Consider the following 24,454-nt stretch of genomic DNA (forward strand, 5'->3'; position numbering starts at 1 on the left):
TAGAGCAAAGTACGTCCTACATTGAGATTGCGTTGGCAAATAAGTTTAACATATCATTTGGGCCTATAAGTGTTGTTGTTGTGTTGTTTTGCGTCAGTTATGTCACTGCATTGACTTTCCATAGTTAATTTCAAGGCATTTTCATGTTTCCTGTCATCCATTTGTTTAGTTTTTTTAGTTTTAAAGGAATATTTTGAAATTTTGGGAAATTGGCTTATTGGTCTTGGTCTAGAGAAAATGTGTTCATTTTATTTGTAGCCTACAAATATGAGGGATGGTATCATGACTTCTCATCTCACTCTTGGCAAGAAAGTAAATAAGTGTTTTTCCCAAATAGCTATTTCTTTAATGGTGCTGCCATAGAGTAAATCAGTAGTTATTATGAGCTAGAATGGACTTGACAAACAGCCTTGTCAGACTGGAAGTGTATGAGAAGTGGACATTTGTCTTCTCAATATAATCTGGGAAGTGACATTAAAGGGTAATTTCAGCCAAAACCTCACTTTCCTCTCATTGCTTGTCCAGCCAAGCAGAGTGGTCTAATTTACCTCCCTCCCAGTACAGTGGGTGTGTTTGAACATTTGTTTATGATGCGCACAACATAGAAAAAATACATTTGAAAAAATCTAAAAGCAGCTCGTCTCTCCAGAAATTCTAGATAATCTTTCCATGTACCCTGACAACTGCAGATGTACAAGTAGGACAGTGCGGGAGTATCTAGGACAGCATCTTGGCACCTTGGTCAAAGCTGTGAGCACCTCAAATTAATTTCTGTTTACCTCCATTATATAGAGGTAGAGCCAGAAATCTCAGAGACAGATAACTGAAACTATCTGCATGGCTGAAAGTGTGTGAGAAAACATATTTTTTTGGAATTTGGGTGAAATGACTGTTTTTTTGTGGTTTTTTTTACTCTTAGTTTCAGTCTTCAATCTTCTCCTCTCTTGTATTCTGGGCCCAAGTTTAAGCCTGCTCAATCACAAAGCCTCGCTCTACGTTATTGTTGTCACCCGGCCCACTTTTCCTTTCGAGGGATGGGAAGCATTCCACTGCATGTTGCAGCTGCCACAGCTGGAAAAGAGCACAGTGTTATAGTAAATATTCGGAGTAATATTTTGCCTTGAGTGAATCCTCTGACTCAGAGAGTAGCAGAGGGGGTAGAGATCAAAATGAAATACATCTGTGTTTGTTTATTGGCACTTGTCTTTAGCATGATTTTCGTCGCTTACATGAAAAAGGTCACAAGGTCAAAGGAATAACACAACAATTTGAATGCGTGAGCCGAGTGTTGGCCCTCAGAGACACAGCCACTCAGACAGTTAAACAAGCTCAGCATCTTAACCCAGAATAAACAGACACACCAACAAGACTGTGTTTTTATGGTTTAGCTACTAGAATACAAAACTGGTGTGTGTGTGTGTGTGTGTGTGTGTGCATGTGTGTGCATGTGTGTGTTTCTCTTCTGTGAGTTCTTTGTGAGCGCACATATTTCTATCTGACAAAACAGACTAAACATAATCGTAGGCCTGGACATATGACCCATAGCTCACTCCAGATTTTTCTCTTCCTTTCCCTGCTCTGTCATTTTATTGGCTCCTCTGTGGATTCAGTATAAGCAGTGACATACAGAACAGAGGAGCGCAGAGCCATATAATCAGAGAGGGTTTGTGTTTTAAGACAGGCAGATCGGCCGACAGCCTGTCCTCTTTCGCCTCTGGTGAAATGTCTCTGCTTGTGCTTCAACACTCCCTTTGATGAGGAGGTGTTGATGTGTAATATCAACATTAATTACATGTCATTTTGGAGCTCTGACAAGCTTCCTACAGTGGTAGTTTGGTGGTAAAATTAAATGAGTCAAACAACACCAGCCAAGGTCTAAAAGTAAAGAGGCGTGTCCGAAGAAGGGGGGGTGGGGGCTGTGATCGTGATCGTGTAGAAAGGTTCCTTTGTGTAAGAAACAATCCTATTGTAGGTTTGTTTTTTTGACAGCTCAGGTCGGGGGACGTGTCTGGACAATGAACCTCTGAAACGAGACTTCCTGTACCCAACAGTGGCCCCGGGGCAGGTGTACGATGCAGACGAGCAGTGTCGCTTCCAGTACGGAGCCACCTCACGCCAGTGCAAGTATGGGGTAAGAAACCAGCATCTTTCACGCTGTTCTGCTGCTCACTTCTTCTCTTCTCACTGACCCAAAGCCACCCCCGTGATATGCATCATCTGGAGCAGCTCATTGTAGTTTTCTAGCTCACAATCTCACATTTTCAGACTGGAACATGGGAAGGTCTGTCGCTGAAACACCCACACTGGACTGGCCTTTATTTTGAAAGGAGTGTAGGGTTGTAAATACACTATTGTTACAGTAAAACACAATAAAACACAATTAGTTAAACTCCCACATCACCATATAGTGGTGTCAGCATCTCTAATGTCCATCAAGATAAGACTTCCATAAATCTGTTACACATCATTAGAATGAGAAAAGATTCACCTGCAACTATTTTAAAAACAGATTAATCGTGAAGTCATTTTTCAAACAAGAATAACAAACATTTCCTGTGGATTTGCCTCTTTTCTTTGTCTCATGTGATAATAAAACAGAGTATCCTTTAAGGAAATGTTAGATAAACATTTTTTTGACATTTTATAAACCAAACAATTTTATGATTAAACAAGAAAATTATTGTCAGATGAATTAATAACGAAACAGATGTTTGCAGCCTAGTTCTCGTCTAGACTGTGGGCTAAAAACATACACGTAGCTTTAAGTTCAGTATTTGACATTGAGCTTGGTTCATCGTCAGTATCTTATCTTCAGTTGTCACCATATTTGGATGAAGCTTCACTGATGTTCTCCAGGTGTCATTTTTACCTGAACCTCACAGTGAACAGGAAACTGAGCAGCTGATGTTAGGGACCGTCTCAAAAGTGCTTGCAACATGAAATAGCTTGTCAGCTTTTTTTATTTTTTATCATAGACTCTTCAAACCAACTTAATTTCCATCTGGACCTCCTCTCACTGCAGGAATGACCTCCTTTTTAAAAAAATGATGCAATGTGACCCAATGAACTACTATTGGTTGCTTTTCTATTATCAGCACTCCAGGTCGATTTTTATATTCATCCCGGCCTCCTTCCATTATATACAAAATATCTGTTTTTCTAATAAAAATCATGGAGGCTCTACTTCCAGTATTTATTCCCACCTGGACTGTTACACATACTTTTTTGAGAGTGAAGCTGGGGTTCAAATACAAGCCATGTTTTATTATTTGATTAGATTAGGCACATGGTTAAAATATTACTGTATTTTATTTTGTTGACTTATGCATCAGGAGTATAAATGGCAGTAAAAACAATTTAGCACAGAAAATAATGCAGGCTACTGGCAGCGTCAGCTTAAGGTATAAATCTGAGTACAATATTTTTGTGACATAAGCAGATATCAGTTTCCATTATACCCTTAGTGCACAGTATACAATATAGTGACAATAAAGATAGAGATTATAAATGCAGTGTGATGCAGATGAATACTCACATCTTAGAAACCGGGAACTGGGAATGTTTGACATTTTGTGCTTTAATTTAATTACTAATTAATTACTTTATTAATTAACCAATTAATTAATTAATTGTTTAAAAAATGTTGCTGGTACATTTTCTGATGATAGACAATTAAAACAAATTAATTACTAATTGTTTCAGCCCTGTACTTGACATAAAATGATCTCAGTTAGTTAACAGCAATGAAGTATACAGATACTAAATTTTGGGGGAATTAATGGACTATATCCTGAGTTGAGCTATTATTAATCAGGTATTAGTAATCAGTGTTGACAGATTGTTTTCAATACTGTTGAAGTTGGATTGGTGCATAGTTTACTTGATGATATGTGCATGATGAAAGCCTGTTGAAGCGCCCTGTGGGTAATAAGGTAATAATAACAGTTTTCTTCATGTTTATATCTCCTTCCTTCCTTATTAAAGGAAGATAATTGTTTTATTATTGTCTGACAATTAGAGCTGGTTTGGAGTTGTCTTTCCACACGTTGCCGTATTCTTCCTTTTAATCTATAAACTTCCCAGACAAAGAGATGAAGGATTGAAGTCAACACTCCCTTCATCTGTTTTTTTTTTTTTTTTTTGCCTATAATGATTATGATTCCCCCTCTTGCCCGAGTAATGAGAAAACCGTGGTGCACAAAGTGACACAGGCAGCGAAAGCCGAGCAACAACCGCACGTTAAAATGAGCAGCTTAAAGGATCCTCAGAGGTTTAATGAACAATAATGTGATATTGTTTTGCATCACATAAATATTTGGGCACATGATGGGAAAAAAAGGAGACACAGATTAGCTGAGATCATATAGTTATTTCATTTCATTGAAAGAAATATCTGACAGCAGATTATAACAGGCCCCAAATCAAACCCTGTTATTTTGGCTCCTAAGCTCATAATTGTGGTTTCAGATCAGCATGAAAGACACACATTTATGAGATTTATGAGCGGATTGGGTTCCAGCAATGATTCAACAGAGCTAGATTGGAGTTTCTCATCTGACAATCAGATCTATTTCATGCAGCCATCTGTGAAAGAGATGCCCTTTGCGACTGCTTATGGGACGTAAGTGTGACCACAGAAATGGATAAAGGGTCTAATGAATGGAAGAGTCTGGTTTCTGAAGCTAACGCTGAGCCATAACCTATTGAACTTTTCCACATTTGGATGAGCAGTTTGTGTATTTTCTAATCATTTTGTTCTGCAAAAGAACACAGATGAACAGTGATGGGAAAGGCAGAAAAGTTTAGCCAGGATATATCAAACTTTATCTCTAATATATCTATAAATAACGTCAAACAGTCATATTGTAGTTTTTAATATTTCATGGGTAAAATGTGTTGCTTAAGACACCATTCCTTAGGCTTAGTCTGTAAGATAACAAAATGATTTGTGCGTTGTTTGACCACAACAAACTGAAATTCTGGACACAAATCTGCACCATATTCATTCATCTTCAGGACAGGGTTGAGATTTACCACCACACATGACCTGGTGTGTCCTGCACAACTGGTGAGAACGGCAGCAGTGTAGAGCGGTGGTTCCCAACCCAACAATTATTAGAAGATTTCTCTAATTATTGCTTCATTCTTGTGAAATGCTGACTCTTAAACACTTAGACACTTAAATATCAGAATCAATATCAGAAAAATCTATTATTTATTGATTGATTTACTATGGTTTTGGGCAGCTTGTGATACTTTTTGTAACATTTGGCGGTTTCCCCAAATGATAAGTGAGACTACGTTCTCTCGAATCGGCGCCTGCTTCCATTACAGAATAACAAAGGACTAGTATTCTCAACACGGTGTGATAACTGTTGACTAACAAAACCAAATAACATTTCAATTTAAAATCCCCTAAATTAAAGTTATTTAAATATTAAAGAGGGCTACTTGGTGTCATTCAAATCTGGCAACACAGGATCAAATCAAATGAAACAACAAAAAAAACTCTAAAATTGAACTTCTCACAAATCAAACCATATATATATATATATATATACATATAGTGTTTTGTATTTAGGGATCATTACCAATCGAGGCTGGGGCCACTTATAACAGCAACATTTCACTGAATGTGGCCCATGATGCCTTCAGGGCCTCATAAATAAATTTAAAGTTTCTAAAGATCTTTGAACCACAGGGGTATCATAGGCAGGGGTATCACAGGCAGGGGTATCACAGGCAGGGGTATCACTGTGTGAGAGATGGGAAAAGTTACACACACATCAAGAGAGGAAATTAGTGTAATTTATAGCAATAATTCGTTTTTTTAGTGACTACTTCCCACATCTCAGTGCAACCATAAGCCTGTGCTCAAAGCTTCCAGGCTTTATGACTGTTTTTCAAACCTGAGCAACACTTGGAAGCTGAAGGTATGAAAAACAAACAACCTTTGATGACTATATTAGCGAGGCCCTCAGCGAGCGCCCCTGCCCTTTTTATCACCGGCTTGTTCTCTCATAGCATAAATCCATCAGGCCCACATCCATGTTCGTTAGGGCCCGGGCTGCTGACCTTTTAGCAGGGCTGAGATAGTGAATGGAGCGGTGGGGCGGCTTATTGAAACCAGCTGGCAGAGTTGAGACGCTGCAACCAGAGAGTGGCAGTTTGCCGCTTTATTTAATCTGGATATGCTCAGGGAGCTGCAGGGCCGTGGCATATTTACTGACCCTGGGGGTCAGAATCTATGCGTGGGATCATAACTCTTTTTCATGGGCCTGCTCTTCTGCCGTACACAATTGTCCTGTAAAAGCCTTTGAAGTCGAAACGCAAGGCGACCCAGTCGGGTTTAATGGGAAATCTAATGCAAGGTTGTGCAGAGCTGTCCTTGTAACATGTGTTCACTTTGTGGTTTTATTTATTTGGGGGCAACTTAGTGCTGTCTTCCCACTATCTCTCTCTCTCTCTCTCGCTCTCTCTCTCACACACACACACACACACACACACACACACACTCCATTCCTTTAGTAATCTAAATGGATTCTCCTTATGTCCTAGACTGAGGAGTGAGGAGGAGAAGACAGAGATATGATGTTTATTCAGACCACTCAGTAATACTAAAGATATTTGTTAGGCCTACAAGTCGTCTTTATCTAAGACTTGGGGGGCCTATTGCTCACTCTTGATTTCCCCTAAGAAGTGGAAATGGGATTTCTTGAACTGATGTCACGGTCCCGTGTGGTCCTGAGGTGAACGTGAGCAAACGTTAGTCATGGTGTTGATCCAGCTGACTCTTCATTTCTCATAAGAGAACATTAAGAGCACCCAGTGACCCTTGGCATATTGCTCAAGATGCACTGTGATCCAAAGCATATGGGCTCTTGAAGTTGGGTGCCTCTCTGCAGTCTTGATGTGGTCTCATCGACAGCTCTCATCCTCTGATTTGATCTGGAATCGTGTAGATTTTTTGATGAATGATCTGTTTGTGTTATATTTTTATTTGTCAAACAGCTGTCAGAGCGGAGAAGATAACAACACCAAGGGCTACTGATAAATCATTCACACCCTTGAATTGAACAAGAACTGAATTGATTTATTCTGACCAACTTGCTTTTGCCTTCTTTCCTAGGAAGTGTGTAGAGAGCTCTGGTGCCTTAGCAAAAGCAACCGCTGTGTAACAAACAGTATCCCAGCTGCAGAGGGGACTCTGTGCCAGACCGGCAGCATCGAGAAAGGGGTAAGTCACTGAATGTTTCTCATACTTTTAAAGGTTCACCCAAATAACCCAAAAAAAACCGCCCATTTTCCCTAAAACAGTGGAGGCAATGGAGCTGTAGAAGAAACAACTGATCAACACACAATTAATCACCACCTACTTTAATAATCGATTACTTGTTGTTAAGTTACTTAATTATAAAAATGCCAATAAAATACCTGCAGACTTTCTTAGTCCTCCGTGATTATAAACTGAATATTTTGGGGTTTGTTTGGAGAAAACAAGACAGTTGAAGACATTTTGGATTTGCGGCAACCTGTGATTGAATTTGTTTTACTATGTTGATGTTTGATGGACTAATTGCTGCTCCTTCGCATTGAAAGGAGCCAGTTGAGGTGGTTCGGGCATCTTATCAGGAGTCCTCTTGAGTGCCTTCCTTTGGAGGTTTTCTGGGCATGTCAAAGTGATAGGAGACCCCGGGGTAGACTCAGAATACACTAGAGAGACTATATATCTCACCTGGCCTGGTAATCCCGCAGGGGTTCCCCAAGAGGAGCTGGAGAAAGGGGCATCTACCTTGTGTAACTGGCTGCCACCACCGAGCACATCTAGATAAGCAGCTGTAGATGGATGGATGGATTGTGAAGGTGTATAGTGCAGTACTGTACAATTCAACACCCTACAGCAACTGAGCTTTACAATATAACCTTCATGTCGGTCGTATTTCTTGCAGGGTTGTTTTTGTTGTTAACTGGGACTTTGCTGTTGCAGTCTTTTTATGTAATTCTTAAACACTGCAAACTGTTTAAAAATGAGGCAGAAATCTTAGAAGTAAAATAATAAGTGAGATTAAAATAATTGCAAATAAAATCAAATCTATCTTCATGGCTACGTAGCACTAGAGATATGTTTTTTTTGTAATTTGGGTGGACCAAGCCTTTAACCATTGCTCGCAAAGTGCAGTACCTGGTAAAGTGAAATGCAGGACTTCAGTAGCAGTACCTCATTGCCTCAGCTTGCATCTGTTCCATTCTGGGAAGGGGTACTGTTCCCTGAGTTCACACTCATGCATCGGGCGCTACCACACACACACACACACATGCACACACACGCAAGCAGGCCAGGCTTTAGGTCATCAGCCCACTGTTGATGCCAGCCAGGTTAGGAGAGACAGTTTTAACACGGATTATGGCAGCCATTGTCACTGGATGGTCCGAGGTCTAAAAGGGAAGAATAGGAGAGTGTCACGAGCTGTCACCCGTGATTACCATTAGCTCAGTGGAGCCTTTGAGGGCCGGGGCCCACGGACAGGGTCCTGGACAACACAGGGGGCCCCAGGTTGAGCCTGGGGGGCTTTGGAACAGCTTTTGGAACAGCTTTAGGAGAGCCAGTGGCATACCCTGTCTGCCCCTGCCGGGGACAGCTTCAAAGGAATATGAATGTCAGCCATTTCTCACCCAGCGTGTAATGGAGAGAGGCCCTTCCAACAGGAGCAGGGAGAGAGGGAGGCAGAGAATGGGGGAAGGGGCAGAGGGAGGAGGGAGAGACTGACCAACAGAGAGAAGTTTAAAAAAAAAATGTTTTTACTGTGTTAAATTGACTCAATGATATATACCAAGGTTGTTGCAGAAAGCAGAGTTTATTTTCCTCCCTCCTGTGTCCTGATCCCTCCGTCCTTCTCCCCATCTCTCTGTCTCCTCGCTCCTCTCTCCCACAGCTAATCTTGTTTAGACAGCGTCTCAGGACGTGAATGAGTAATTCAGAGAAAGAGGACAGTGGCCCAACGTAGCCCTCACCTTGACTGTCCCAGTCTCTCTGGGTTCTTAACCTACTGACACAGTTGGAGAGACAAAGGGCTGTCCCTGATCCCCTCTTCCCTCTGGATCTCTGAACAGCTTAACATGAGGCTTAAAACACCCCTGACACGCCGGACAGCGCTTTCCATCCCTCACCTACCTCTGCAAACACCCCACAATACACTGGAAAGATTAAACAAAAGAACAAATCATGCTCAGTCAGTATGAAAAATTGTTTTGTTAAGCTTTGGTAACGTAATGGTTTCAGAACAATGTTCTGTTAAACTGACAAAATGCTCCAGTGTTTTGGAAAATGCCTTGATTTGCTTGTCCTGCTTGGACAGTTCTCAACTTGTTTTATTTACTTTAGTAAAAGTTGCAGTATCACCTATTATATATCAGAAAATAGAGAAAAATGTCAAGTTCAAGATGATGTCTTCAGATGTCTTGTTTTGTTCGACCAACAGTCCGAAACCCAAACACTGGTTGACTACTAAGAAATAGTCAAAGCATGAAAATTATCCTTAAAACCATAAATTGTTGTTTTTACATTTAAGCCAATGAAATTCAAATAAGCTTTAAAGTTTTGTGTGTTTTTGAAGTTTGGACAGAACCAGCTTGGCCGTGAAACTCCTGCTTTCAGTCTTTAAGCTCAGCTAGGCTAAACATACCCCAACCCACCTACTTAAAAACAACCATAAGTGTTTGAAATACAAAAACTTGCTGTAGCAGTCAGTGAACTGACTCAATAGTGTCTGTAAAACAGCAATATTTACCTGAAGTTTGTTAGCATGAGCTAACATTAGCCTGTGTGTGTGGGGGTTATGACTAAAACATTTCATTTTTAAGAGGTAGAGTGTGTAATTTCTCAGTCTTGCTGTAATGAGACAGGCATACAGTTGATATCAATCTTCTCATTTGACTCTCAGAAAGAAAACAAATAAGCACATTCCCTAAAACGTCAAACTATTCCTTTAACGACAACCAGGACGCAGCTGAATTGAGTAACATGAGCTGCACAACAATCAAATAAAGCTCAACAAGGAGGAAACCAGGGCAGCAATAACAAAATGGAAAATGACAGGTGAGAGAGAAGAAATAACAGGACTAATGCGGAAATGAAATTATAGGGTGGGTAACGGTGTAATCACAATTTACTCTTTGTGTGTGTCTTTAAAGAGAGATGGAGGGAGAGAGAATGTGTTACTGAAGGAGAACAGTCAGGTTTTGTATAGTCTACATTTCTTTATGTAAATTTACAGTGAGCTCACAACTGTTGCAAAACTGTGTATTGTGTGTTTTAATAAGTTGCATGTTATTGTGAGTCTGATGTGTCTCTAATGATTCAACCTGTCTGCATAATAACCAAAGTCCCCCCTCCCCCCTTTTCTGTCTGTGCTTCTGCTCCTCCCCGGCCAGTGGTGCTACCAGGGGGAGTGTGTTGCGTTTGGTACCTGGCCTCAGAGTGTGGACGGAGGCTGGGGGCCCTGGTCGCTGTGGGGGGAGTGCAGCAGGACCTGTGGGGGCGGTGTATCCTCCTCCATGAGGCACTGTGACAGCCCAGCGTAAGTAGGCAAAGTAAGCCACAGCAAGCTGAACACACACATCCAGGTCCTGCCTACAGGTGTGTGTTTGTGTGTGTGTGCACGTGTGTATGCTGTGTGGATGTGTGTTCATAGTTAATTTGATTGTCTCTTAGGAAATTAGTGGTGAAACATTTACTGCTTTAAATGTCTTGTCCTTTAAACCTCAATGTGACGACTGTTTGTTTCTCAACTTATGACACATCAAAACTGCCTGTTCTGATCGGTGGTGTAAGCCAGAACTGTAAAGCCAAACAATCTCATTACTATTTCATATTTGTTTCCTTATCCACTGTGATCTGCCTGCACCAGTCAGGACACGCAGTCCATCACACAGGGCTTCAAAGATCCCATCAAACTGTATCCTCACCTCTTAAATACGATGTATCAGGAAGAGATCAATGATAAGTGTAAACCAATAGGCTGTTAGTTATAGAGTTATAGTTATAGAGGATTTCATGAAGGTTTTGATGTGAGATCATTTAACTTTTGAAAGAAGAACTTAACTTAAAAATAAAAACTCAAACTTATGGTTTGTTTCTGCTACAACCTTTCTTACTCTGGTGTGATCAGTAGTTTATGGTTGGCTAATGTTAGCAAACCTTAGATATATGATAGATTGTAAAATAAAAGAGAAACTTTTTACACCATATCTCACCCCTGTCTGTAATCAACATTTTTATGTTAACAATCAAATGACAATGTGAAAATAGGGGTCGCCCATGGTGATGGACCTACAGAGAATTATCACCTGAATCTAAAGTTTCAGCTCAGTGTTTATCTGTCTGACTTTACTCTGTTGGTTCACTCATTTTCAGCCATAGCAGGCAGCTATTTCCGGAAAAAGCTCTAAAAACCCACTGTCCGCTACATGCTCAGCAGCAAACAGCAGACGGACACAGTTAGTAGTGGAGCATTCAGCAGCTAAAGAGCCAGTGGAGAGTCGGTGGAGACCAAAATCAAGTTAAAAGAGAGGGAATATTGGACTTCCCTTGCCAGGTCTGCAGACACATGACTCCAAATGGATAATAATGTTGCTCTGTCACTGCTCACAGTTAGTCACTCAAGAGGAATAAAGGGAAATTGAATGAGCTATTACCCTTTAAATGCTGGTATATAGTCTAAAAGTAAGTAAAAGGTGGAGTGGCTGACATAATAAAGACATGGTGGCTGTGATGTTGCACATAGGCTTTGACAGAGTGGATCTGAAGGTTGGATTTGCATCTGGATCAGTTACCACAGCTGGAAAATCTAAATTTCAATTTCAATGAAGGCAAGCTCACCCCAAAACATAATTCTCTTTAAGCCATAATAACCTAAACTCATTAAAAAGACAAATGTTATACCATATTAGCTGTTGTGACCATAACTTCTTGTGCAAAAAGGTGGTGCTAGGTCAGTCTTTGTCCTCATGCATCTTGAGATGGAGCATGTGCAGTCAGTTAAAGACACGGCTCACCATCTACAATACATTACAGAGCTGCGTAGTTTTGTTTTAAGGCCTCCCATGTGTTCTCAGCAGACAAATCGTTGTCCGGTGCGTCTTTGTCTGGCAGCTAGACGTCTGGGGTCTTTATCCATCTTTCGTCTATGCATTCCTTTGTTTTGGCAGCTCGATATTACGTGAAACACGTCATGGGAAGACACGGGAAAGAGCCAGGGTGAACCAGAGGGGAGGGAAAAAAAGGGGGGAGGGGGGAGGGATGATGGGGAAGAGGAGAAGGCACCGGCATAATGTGGAACACCTGTGTAAGGTGATCGCTGCCGCTCAGGCATCAGCGCAAAGAGGAGGAGGGAGGCAGAGAAAACACAGTCAGACCGGCCTTTAACACATTCATTACAGAGCCTGTCTGAGGGGTTTTTTTTGCAGTGAAGTGGAAATAGTGATGGAGGGAAGGGAGGCTAATGAAGGTGAGAAATAGGCAGGAGATGATAAGAGCAGAAAAACAGATCCTTAAGAGACGTAGTAGACGAGGAAATAGAGCGAGTAGAGAATCGTTCTGAGGTTACACACTTTAGTCTCTCTCCCAAATCTAAATGTCATGTCACACTCAAGAGCTCTCAGAACAGCTTGGATTTCATGAATGAATCATTGGCACACATGCTCAACAAAGCAGCAAACGCAGACAGACTTCAGGTAGAGATTTTTTTAAGGCCCGTTTAACGACCTGCCATCGCCGGACCTTTCCTAATGTACTCACTACATCCTGAAGATTATTTCTTTTGCAGAAAATGCGTGATTTGTGAATTTATGCTGCTTGATGTGATGTGTTGGAGATGTCATGTCTGCTCACTTTTCAATTCCCTGCTCATTCAATTCTCCTATGTCTCTCAGTCCGTCTGGAGGAGGAAAGTACTGTCTTGGAGAGAGGAAACGCTACAGATCCTGTAACACCGACGTGAGTCTCTTAATTTTCTTTGCTTTTCTGTCTGCCTGGTATTTAGAGCAAAGTATACAACTGCAGAGGCTGAATATCCACTGTGGATGTGGATCACTTTGCTCTGACTGTGCAGCCACCATCTGTATTGTAAACATCAAGCTAATGTACTGCTTCATCACACAGTAAGGTAGCGGAGCTTGTTGTTAGCTAGTGAAGATGGTTTTTTTAGCAGTGGATGTCGCCGTGTCAGATCTTATGACCTCGTCAAAAACATGGACATGTGTTCCTAACATTGATAACTATATATGAGGCTGTGTGACCCATAAAGAGTATTTACTGTAGCCATCAATAGCAGCCAGAAGGTACGGATGTGGATATGGAACAACCACATTCGGTCCATCGCTGGAGCTTGTTGGGGAAGTATATCACCTGAACTGAATCCTATAGTCAGGGCTGAGGATACATTTAATCTATATTTTAATTTAGAGTTCATAAGGTCCTAAACAGATGCTAGAACTAAGCATCTGTCAAAAATAAGACAGAAAAGCACTTTTATTTTTGTAGTAAAGATACATACCCATTCACACACACACACACACACACACACACACACACAGTCCTCTTAATGGATGCTCTGCTTTCGTCTGTGGAGGGACATTCTGACCTGGGATGGATTTTGGGCCTGTCACAGCATGACTGCTGAACCTCCTCTTTGCTGCTCCACGTTTCTCCTGCAGAACATGTTGTGTTAGAAAAAGCCTTTGCAGGGAACACAGGAATCAGCTCGCAGCACCACAGCACCTTTTAAGCTGTCTGACATGCTTTCTTCCTGGAGCGCGGGATAGACGTTGATAAAAATGCACAGGCTGCGAATCAATATTCCCCTGGTGACTTGGGGGTTTATCCGTCTCTTTGTCACTTTTTAGTTTTTATATTGTTTGTGACATTTCACTTGAGTCGATGATGATAACCATTTCAGAGTGTATTTCATGAAAAGCAATTCACAGACTTTTTTTTTTTTTTTTGAGGTCTGGAGCAATGCTTTAAACAAATATTTAACATGGCTGCAAGTTGAGACCTCTGTTCAACTATTTCTAGGTGGCCGTTTTTTCACAAGGTGAAAATTGAAATAGTTAGGGCCCTGGTGGACATTTAACCGCAAGTCTTAAAAATAACAGCTGAGAGCAAGCACTGAGTGTTTTCTTTGGAAAACAAACAACACCCCTAACCGCTATTTCATCACACTGACCACACCTTGTCCAGGGAAATGTGTGTGTGCACGTGTGTGTGAGAGAAAGAGAGCTCCAGATGTAGATACAGTGACACATACTCTCTCTCTCTCACACACACACACACACACACACACACACATACATAGATTGATGTTTATATCCCAGCTATTTTTACACTGATCTCTGGTCAGATATTTGTTAATGGTGCCTCCCTCCCTTCCTTTTTACTACTATGTTTTCCTTGTGGAAAGTTGCTTTATATGAAAAGGCTGCTCCCATCAGCATGAAGCTTCATGTCAGAGTTATTGAAGAAGGTATTGTCTTCTGATTGGCTGCAAGCCCATTTGACACAGTCATTAAAGGGCCACTACCCAAAATTAAAGGGCCACTCCATCTGTTTAGTAATGTACTTCCATAAAGTTTGGGGACAGATTAACAATAGAGTCTACAGTCATGCTATAGGCTCATTTGTAATTAGTCTTAGTTTCACAGATATTTGGTCATAAACCAAAGCATTGGAAAAATTTGAATTTTGACTTGATAGTGTTGCTAGTTAAGGGATAACCCAATAGATTATCAATAGATCTTTTGTTTTGTTCTTATTTTACCGGATAAGAGAAAGCATTGACCAGCTGCTGCTGGCGCTACAGGAAAAATCAGAGGATCACCAGAGTTATCAAGATTCATCCTCTGGGCACCATGAACATCTCTACCAAACTTCATGTCAATGCATCGAGTAGTTGTGAAGATATTTCAGCCTCGGCCTCAGGAGAACAGTTTGTGTTGTCCTCATCATTGCTAGTAAATTGATCTTGACATGTAAATTCAGTAGAGTGTGTGGATGTGCCATCGCAGGCCGGTGTGGTCGTATCGATATAATGTAGTGCTGGTGAGTCAATTAAATGATTTCTCAATAGATAATCTATTAATCGTTCAAGTCATTTATGAAGAAGAAACACCAAATGTGCTCTGGTTCCAGTTTTTTAAGTGAGAAGACTTCTTGCTTTTCTCTTTGGGCTTTAGACTTATGTTGTGAGACGTTTTTACATTTTATAGACCATTAATCAGAAGATAATCAACAGGTTAATTGAAAGTGAAAACAATTCTTACTTTCAGCCCTGCTAATATGATCCTATGAGTATTTTTCTGCCTTTAAACACATGTTAGCACATGTAAATCTCATTTGGGCCTGTGTTGTCATTTCAACACACACTTGTAATAATATTATTTTGTCTCTTCTGACTCAATCTGCATGTTTGATGTGCAAGTTTAAAGCTGCCATATTGGCAAAACACTCGAATGGTAATGAAAGTGGCTCAGGCTCCCTGTGGCTCGCTCCAACGTGGAACACTTTCAGCATGTGAAATACAGCTTTGACCTGAGAGCTTTTATTTGTCCTGGGGGAGAGTGTTTTGGGGTTTCTAAGGACCTTTTCACACCAATAAAGTGCTTCTTTCCACTTTTTTTTTTTTTTTTTTTTTACCTCCTCTTACTGGAGCAACATCCACACAGTGGAGTCCCATCCCAGATAAGTCAGTCTAGAATCAGAGCCAGAACCAGAGCCAGAACTAGGTCTGCACCAGCCTGCGTTGAGATGGGCTTCTACCTCCTCTGGCTTAGTTTATGTTTCTAATTACCCGGCCAAAGAAGTGCTTCATTATCCGCCATAAATCCACACATGAAAACAAAGCAATCTCTCCAAATGCAAAACACACTTTTCTCAATTAGGAATTCCAAGAATCAAGTCTGTTTTAGTGTCTGAAAATAAAATGTGACATTTTAGACTGACTTTGTCCAGTTGTTAATAATGATTTTGTCTCTTCAAATAAAAACTTCCCCGAATAAAGAAAAAGTATCAGCAGATAATTCACTTACTCAAATGGTAACAGCATGCATCTCCGGATTTTAAAGGACCATACCAGTGCACTCGCAAGGTTCAGCCGCTCTAACACAAATCACATTTTCCTGTTGCTTGAGGCACTCATTGTCTTCTACTAATTTCTGTACGATGATAAAGTCAATTGGCAGAGTCTTTAAACCTGTTTGAGCTCTGCGATCCCTCAAAGCGAAAACATCCAATCGGCAAAACCTTCTGCATTGCTTTACTCTGCAACCTTGGCAAAAAGTAATGCAGTATTGATGTTCATTGTGATGGATTAAACAACTCTTTTCTTATTGTTACTCACATTTTTTATTAGAAATTTTGTTTATAGCAATAAAAGCAAAAGAAAAAAACAACACTGTTTTAGCCACTGTGACATTTATACATATATATGTATATATATTATCCACGATTGGTAAAAGGATAATGGGTGAATGAAATATAAAGAGGTAAACCATCAGATAGATATGTTGTCCATATTATCCATCCTGAGATCCATCAGTGGAAAAGTCAGGCTTTGCATCTTATGGATTTCCTTGATGACTTGATGCTAAATCCAACATGTCGCTTCATAGATTTTCATATTGTACAGAAGTAAAAAAAAAAGCCATTGGATGCTTGGAGCAGCAGCATGGTTTTTCCAAATGTTAGGTTCAATGTAGACTATACTGATTAGTCATAAACAGGCCAAGATGTGCAAAATCTATGTTAGCGTCTATAATATTTACTCTTTTTTCTTTTTGCAGGCCTGCCCTGTGGGATCTCGTGATTTTCGAGAGAAGCAGTGTGCCGATTTCGACAGCATGCCTTTCCGTGGGAAGTACTACAACTGGAAGCCTTACACTGGTGGTGAGTTCATGACAGCGGTTTGCACATCCACTGATATGTTTGTGTGTAAAGTTTACTTTGAAACTAAACTAAATCAGTGTGTACTATTAAAATTTTAAGATCGCCTTAGCTGGTGAGGACTGCAGTAACGTGCAAACTGGTCGCGAGGAAAAGTTTGTAGCACTGTTCACCTGCATTACCAGAAAAACCAAATACTCACACAAAGAATCATCGTATTTCAACGAATCCATATTCAAAATCCATCTTTTTTTTTTTTTTTTAAATACTGCTGACTTTTTTAACAAATAAGAATTGTAGTAACGTTTGCCTGAGGAGGTTGACTTTAATTGTCTCCAGCTTCAACCCAACTTCTGTATTATGCAGGCTATAGAAACATGATGCGTCCCAGCCAGTATGTCAAAATGAAATATTTTAAACCAAACCACAGGTTTGACCACAAACCAATGAAATATAGTAACAAAGTTACTCTAAGAGGTTGTGAGTGGCGACAGTGGTTGTCTGATGAGATCTCAGCAGAGACGTGATTGGATCAGTAATGGCAGATCCAGGCTCAGTTTTACTGAAAACTTTACTGACATGGTTAGTGTACGATGAATAATCTATCTGGTTCCAAATCAGTTTTATACCATTTCACTCTTTATAGAAAAAAACGTTGAAACTATTTCATCATGAGATCATTGTACATTCAGGGGTTGTTCGAATTATTGATCACACATCGTTCAAAGGGCTGAATTATTGTATAAATGCAGATCTTATTTTACACCTGGTAATACATCCACTCAAAAGCAACTATGTAAACAGAAACTGACTGGGACTGTAGCATAAATGTAATTTTTGGGGATAATCTATATTTTAAACTGATTTCAGAGTTACAGTTTTCATGCTGTTTAGACCGAGTGGGAAATATCCGATTGTACTAACCTAACCAATGCTATTTAGCTAATCTTTGCATAGCATTTAGTACTTTGAGATATGGTTCTTTATTTTTCTGTCATGTAATTTAAAATCTTCATCAGCATTATTTCTAAAAACGACAGGTCAGTTACGTCAACCATATTTCCATGTACCTCTTTTACTCAGGTCGTATTCTAAGGTTAGCTTTTTTCCACTTAGCTCGTTCAGTTAGCTACTCAACAGTTACACCTTGAAGTTATTGGGCGTAAATATTTACCAGCAACTAATCTCTACATGTGCACTACTTTCTGTGGTGTAACTAGCTTTAATTTAGTGACGCGTAATTCTTCACTTAATAAACACTGAAGTTACAAGTTTGAAACACTTGCTCCAGAATATTTCATACATCCAATCTCTACGTTTTTCAGTGCCGAGCCATAAAACCTTGCTGTCATCCTTTTTTGCGTCACAAATGACAGGCTGCAGGCCGGCCTGAGTGTGCATGCAGTCAACACCAACAGTGGGAAGGTCTCTTTGATGACTAAAGGATTCTTCAGATTCCTGCACACTGTGCTGTGTTCGAACCCTCTCTGGTCGACCTGCTGCTGCTCCAACCTGGAAGATTTTACGATTTGGACAGATGTCCTGACACAGCTCATGTCAAGAATCTCCCAGGAGAAGAACTGGAGCTCAGTCTTTGGTCTATTCTGGATCAGCACTTATCTGACCGAGCCAGAATGAGTGGAAATGCTATTGTACTATCACAGTTATTGGCAGGAGTTGAGGAGCGTGGGCCTTGTGTCACCCCCCCCCCAAGTTCTTCCCTTGATGTCTGCAGATCATGGAAAATATCCACTTAACTAAAAACACAAATAGCTCAAAGAAAAAGTGATAAGAGTTTGAAGCATGTAAACACAGCTTTTATTTTCTTTTAGAGATGGAAGAGCTTATGTTACATCTGTTTTATCACAAGGGTCTGTTTTGTCAAATCCATCACCTCCCGACTTACAGCACTCCGTGGGCTGGGAGCTGTCATGTGAAAACAGCGGATAACCTATGTGTGGATGTCAGCGTAGTTGTTGCCAGCGTTGTCTCTGATGGTGTCAGCTTCACAGTGACGTCATATTCGGGGTTTTAGATCTGAGCGCCGCTGACTTTCCCCCACATGATTATTATTGTCAACACGTCGAAAGGAGATTTCAGAGCTGGCTGCGAGTCCTGGAACAACACTAGTGTTTGCTGGTCTCTATGCATTGTTAGGGCGTATTAGGTCATGTTGTCTGTTTTGTGCGTGCAGGCTGAACTGCAGATAACCGTGAGCTCTGTCTGTGTGTACTCTGTGCAACCCAGGTGGTGTTAAGCCCTGTGCGTTGAACTGCTTGGCAGAGGGCTATAACTTCTACACAGAGCGCTCTCCCGCTGTCATAGATGGCACCCGGTGTCAGGCTGACTCTCTGGACATCTGCATCAATGGAGAGTGTAAGGTAAGGGAGCAGATCTTTGTCATATATGGTTGTTAGGGTCATTTAAAAGCCTAAATCCACATGATCAATTTCACATTTCTGTGTTATTCTTTTATATCAAGCTCTTTTTATTACAACTGTCATTCTCATTGCTGCAGCCATCAGTTGAAACAATTAGCAACTAACAGAAAACTAATCTGCAACTAGTTTGATAATGTATTAATTGTTTAGGTGATTCTCCAAGCAAAAATACTAAATGTTGCCCAGTTTAAGTTTAGATTCTCAGTTGTGAGAACTTTCTGTTTTTTTTGTCTTTCATGATGGTAAACTGAATGACTTTGAATGAAACAACATATTCGAAGACTCTGGATTTTAATTAATTGTGACACTGTAAAAAAAAAAAAGCCCTAAATTACACTCAAAGTAATTGTTAAAATATTAAAACATCATTACACTTGGTCTAATGAGCCAAAGCCTTTGCAGGAGTAAGTTGTGCTCACTTTTGGTTTTACCTCTAAATAAAATGGTTTAGATAATGTGGCTAAACTGATCTTCTTTACAACCTCACTTGTGTTTCTTGCTCTGTTAGACTTATGATGAGTAACAGTGTTATCATACCTGAAACAACTAACGCTTGAAACCGTGAAAATAAACCATTTCCTCTTGTACCCACCAGCCTCCCAACACTCATAGCTTTGGTTTGTAAAGTAATAGTCATAGTAACTAAAGGTCCACTTCCTAGCTTTTCACATGGCTTTCAACCACATGTCACGGTCTTCCTCAGCGGACGGAGGTATGATGCAGTTATCACATGACCAAAGTTCCATTTCCAGGTCACATGATGACAACTGAGCAAACTCTGTCCATTGAGGAAGACTGTGAGATTTAGTTGGAGCTCTGGAGAAAGCTGGTAGTGGACCTTGAGTCATTTTTTTTTTTTTTAAAGATCTTTCATCTTCAGTTTTAATTCTACATGGTGCTGCCTTTTTTTTTTTTACACTGATTTAAGGCTATTTTAACATGTAAAATTAATATATTCCAACATAATAAATGTGAAGAAAAGCCACTGAAAACACATCATAGATCATATTGTAAGAATTATTTTTTTCCAGATAAATATATGATCAGTCATGTGTAATAAGGCAGATGAGACAGATTTGCAGAATATGAAATGACGTGCTGATACAGTCACCAGCACTTGGCCAAATCAAATCCAGTATTAGGATCAATTTGCATCATGTCAGACGCAATAAAAAAGAAAACATACATCTCCTGCACTGAAATAATAAAATGACCACACAAGAGGAGGACATTCTCCTCGGCTGGCACTTGTGATTGTTTGTGGCTGATATTTTGTCAGTGACATTTTGGCTCTGCGTTAGCTGACCAAGCGAGAGTTCCCTCAGCCTCCGTGCCTCGTAAACACGACTGCACAGAACCACGCCATTCTCCGGTGAAGAACAATCGGGCCTTTGAGCTGCTGATTGTGATCGAATGGCTGGCATTGCTCTGTCTGACTCTTATCAGGGCTCTGCAGCCTCGACCGGGATTGTATTGTGATAAATAAAACACAAAAATCATTGTTTTGATTGAATAATGATTTATATATATTTGAAAAGGCTGATTTAATAACAAGGCAAAATAACATTTTATTTAAAGGAGTTGGCAGTTGGTGCTGTCTCTGTTTTCATGAGCATAAATCACTTTGTGCAGTTAGTGTGCGTGCATGTGTGGAGATGAGGGGTTTTTTTGTGTATTGTGAGATGCAGCTGAAACAACTTTTTGGTTCTTCGCTTTAAGTATTTGCTTTGACTTCCACCTGACCGTACAATTTGATTCCTGTTTGGCATGAAAATGTTGTGTCTGTGCCCACAACATTACTCTGATTCTAATATAAAAACACAACATGGTGTGTGTTTTAATGGGAAGAGAACTCTAAGAGGTGGAATATTCCTTACCAAAGGAGCATTACAGGTTTATTTCCAGTCTGACTCCAGCACGTTGTTTTATTTCAGAGGCTGGCTCTCTGGGTTCGCTGCCACACTGTGATAAATCTCTGGAACACTGTCTGCTTGGAGAGCTGTCAGAAACACTCAAAACTGCTATGTTGTGCACATGTGCCAGAGTGAGAGAGTGAGAAAGAGGGAGAGAGAGAGGAGAGGAGAGGGGAGAGGGAGAGAGATTTCAAATGACAGAGACAGGAGAGATAGAAGCTGGGGGGGGGGTCCAGAGGAGGAGTGGAAGTGTCAGTGACAACAGTAATCCTCCCAGTTGTGTTGTCACACAGTATTAAGTTGATAAAGTTGTTATCAGACAGTTCTGACTGGAGCCGTGTCTGAAATCTCTCCCTTTTTATGATACACTACGTTCATTTACTGCCTGCTATTTCACTCACATTCATGCTCTGCATGGTGCAGGACTGCAACTCAAGATTATTTCCATTTTCTGATCTGTCAATCTATTCATTGTTTGCTCCATAAAAAGTCAGATAATAGTGAAAAATGCCTGTCATATCTTCCCAATCCTTGTTGATGTTAGTGCATGTCTCGTTTTCTGCAACCACCATCCACAACCTGAGGATATTTTCACTTTGCAGCTGTAGAAAACAGAGAAAACAAGCAAATCTGCACGTGTCATCGATTACCAGGATAGTTGCAGATAAGTTTTCTGTTGATCAGCTAATTGATTAATCAACTAAGTGTTGCAGCTCAAATATGTGTAATATAGTGTATGTGTGCCTGATCTCCATCATTTGTACATATCTTTCCACTATCTATCCCATAATGCAATGTGTTGCATGTTATGGACGCTAAAAGGTGATGATTTGTCAGTGTCTGACATCTCACAGCAGAGTGAATATATGTTACCTGTGATTGTTTGATATTTTTGGGAATATGCTGATTTGCTTTCATGTCTGCTTAGCTTAGCTTAGCATAAAGACTGGAAACAGGGGGAAACAGGTAGCCTGGCTTAGTCTGGAGGTAACAAAATCCACCTACCAGCACCTCTAAGGCACAAAACACACATTACTGTATAATTTGTTTATTTAATATATATAGACATCTGACTTTAGGAGATTTGTAATATAAACTCGTATTTTCACAGTGACATTGTTCTAAATGGCCCAAATCCTGAATCAGTTTTCCAGCCTTCAATTAAAACAATGCTCACTTTCTTTCTCAAGCACGTGGGCTGTGACAACATCCTGGGATCTGATGCTAAAGAAGATCGATGCCGTGTGTGTGGAGGGGACGGCAGCACCTGCGAGGCCACCGAGGGACTCTTCAACGAGTCTTTACCCAGAGGAGGTAAAACACATCTGACTCCAGACATGCTGTTTTGGGATGAGAGGCTTAAATAGCTTTTTATTAGATCTCCACTGATGTGTTGTACAGCAGCTTTCAGGTGTCTTTGATTCACTCGGTGTGAATAAAGGAGAAGCAGAGAGTGTGTTTCAGTTTGATGACCACATGTGACAAACTTCAAGTCACCGGAGATGACCGTGAAGAAAACAAAATAACTCACTGACCTTTCTGGCCAAGCAGCTTTTGTCCAAAATCCAACACATCCCTGAAGCCAGGAAGATAATCTGTCATGGAAATGTGCCTTTTTCACCTTTGTCACTCACCGGCAGAGCATATGTTTTTGGCTGTTTAGAATTATGTTGTCAGAATATGGATCAAAACATAATATTTTTCCCATTAATTACATCATGGAGTGAAGAAATCAGGAGTAGAGATAGGGGCTTGGCGTTTGCTGTAGCCTGAGGTCGTCTATAGAGACCAGGAGGGAGAGAAAACATATTTCTCCTTCTATGGTATGGCAAGTAAACCATCTAAAAATACTGTGTGTGCATGTGTGTCTGGAAAAAAAAAAAAGGAGGGGATTGTTTTGTCCTCTTGCTTTGTCCTTTTTCGGTGATTTGGAATTTATTCTATAGGTACTCCTACCTAATATGATATGTAACTTTCTGTCTCCCCTGTGATTTAAAATACGTCAGAATTGGAGGGTAGGGGGAGGTTTTAGTGGGAGAAATACAACTGTAATGATGAGTGTCCTTGTCTTCCAGGCTACATGGAGGTGGTTCAGATCCCAAAAGGATCAGTTCACATCGAGATTAAAGAAGTTGCCATGTCCAAGAATTATATCGGTGAGTGATGGTCCTGAAATGAATGAGTCACATTAATAATTAGACTAAAATGCACTTTTGTAGCCTTTATTTTTATTAGCCATTGTCAGTGTTGGTCTGTCCAGGCTGAAATCTCTATTGGATGGATTTTGCTCAGACATTAATGGCCCACTGACTTCCAGAGCCACCGACAGGTCGATATTTTTTGTTTTTAGTTGACAGACTGCGATGAAATTTGTTTAAATTATTCATGGCTCCCACAGGATGAACACAACTGACCGCTGACCTTTCCTCCAGCAAAACCATGAGGTTGACATTTGTGGGTTTAAGCGAAATGTCTTTATAACAAGGGGCACTGACAATCATGGCCCCCAGAGGATGAATCTTTAAGACTTTTCTTCTGGTGCGTCCATGTTTTTTTTAGTAAATATCTCAACAACTATAAAATGGATTATAATGAAATTTGATACAGATATTCATTGTTCCCTGAGGTGAAATCCTAATGAGTCCCTGACATTTCTTCAAGTCCCATAAACAGGTCAAAAATATAAGTTGTCCAAAGAAATATCTCAACATCTACTGGATAGATTGGTAAACAATGGTGTACAGACATTTATGGTTCCCGGAGAATGAATCCAAATAACATTATTTATTCCCTCGACTTTCTCTCTTGTGCCATGATGACATCATTACAAGGATGATGATTTAAGGATGAACGAAACCAACTAATTTGATTTATTACCAAATGCTGCATCTGCAAAACGAACAACAGCTGTTTAGCTCTAATTATCAGTTGTCAATTGACTCTAAACCAAGTGGGTAAACATGGTTGGCAAGCGTGCTAGCATGTTAGCATGCTAAAGTTAGTAGTTAACTCAACATACCACTGTGTCTAAGTAGTAGAGCTTCACAGAGCAGCAAGAATGGATGCAGACTGTTAATCTTGTTTCATTATCTATGCCTCAGTCTCAGCAGACCCTGAAATTCACTACAGTGTTATGAATTGGCAATTTGCGACATCAGGCTGTT

General features: G+C 40.3%; 1 protein-coding gene across 4 annotated transcripts in view; it reads left to right on the top strand.

Annotated features, from left to right (window-relative positions):
• The window catches only part of adamts6 (ADAM metallopeptidase with thrombospondin type 1 motif, 6), a 66,134-nt gene that overhangs the window by 23,763 nt on the left and 17,917 nt on the right, over positions 1 to 24,454 (top strand). For all 4 annotated transcript variants that reach the window (XR_011686285.1, XM_071465741.1, XM_071465743.1 and 1 more), the window contains 8 exons: positions 1,990 to 2,131; positions 7,130 to 7,237; positions 10,432 to 10,577; positions 12,931 to 12,994; positions 16,837 to 16,939; positions 19,184 to 19,317; positions 22,481 to 22,604; positions 23,366 to 23,446. Coding sequence is in view for 3 of the 4 variants with exons in the window: in XM_071465741.1 (XP_071321842.1) it covers positions 1,990 to 2,131; positions 7,130 to 7,237; positions 10,432 to 10,577; positions 12,931 to 12,994; positions 16,837 to 16,939; positions 19,184 to 19,317; positions 22,481 to 22,604; positions 23,366 to 23,446 (902 nt within the window). In the remaining variant the exon portion in view is untranslated. The remainder of the gene's footprint in view (positions 1 to 1,989; positions 2,132 to 7,129; positions 7,238 to 10,431; positions 10,578 to 12,930; positions 12,995 to 16,836; positions 16,940 to 19,183; positions 19,318 to 22,480; positions 22,605 to 23,365; positions 23,447 to 24,454) is intronic.

The sequence above is a fragment of the Trachinotus anak genome, unplaced genomic scaffold (genome assembly GCF_046630095.1).
Source record: "Trachinotus anak isolate AG129_WGS33_773 ecotype Australia unplaced genomic scaffold, CSIRO_AGI_Tana_v1 ptg000028l, whole genome shotgun sequence".
Classification (NCBI taxonomy): domain Eukaryota; kingdom Metazoa; phylum Chordata; class Actinopteri; order Carangiformes; family Carangidae; genus Trachinotus; species Trachinotus anak.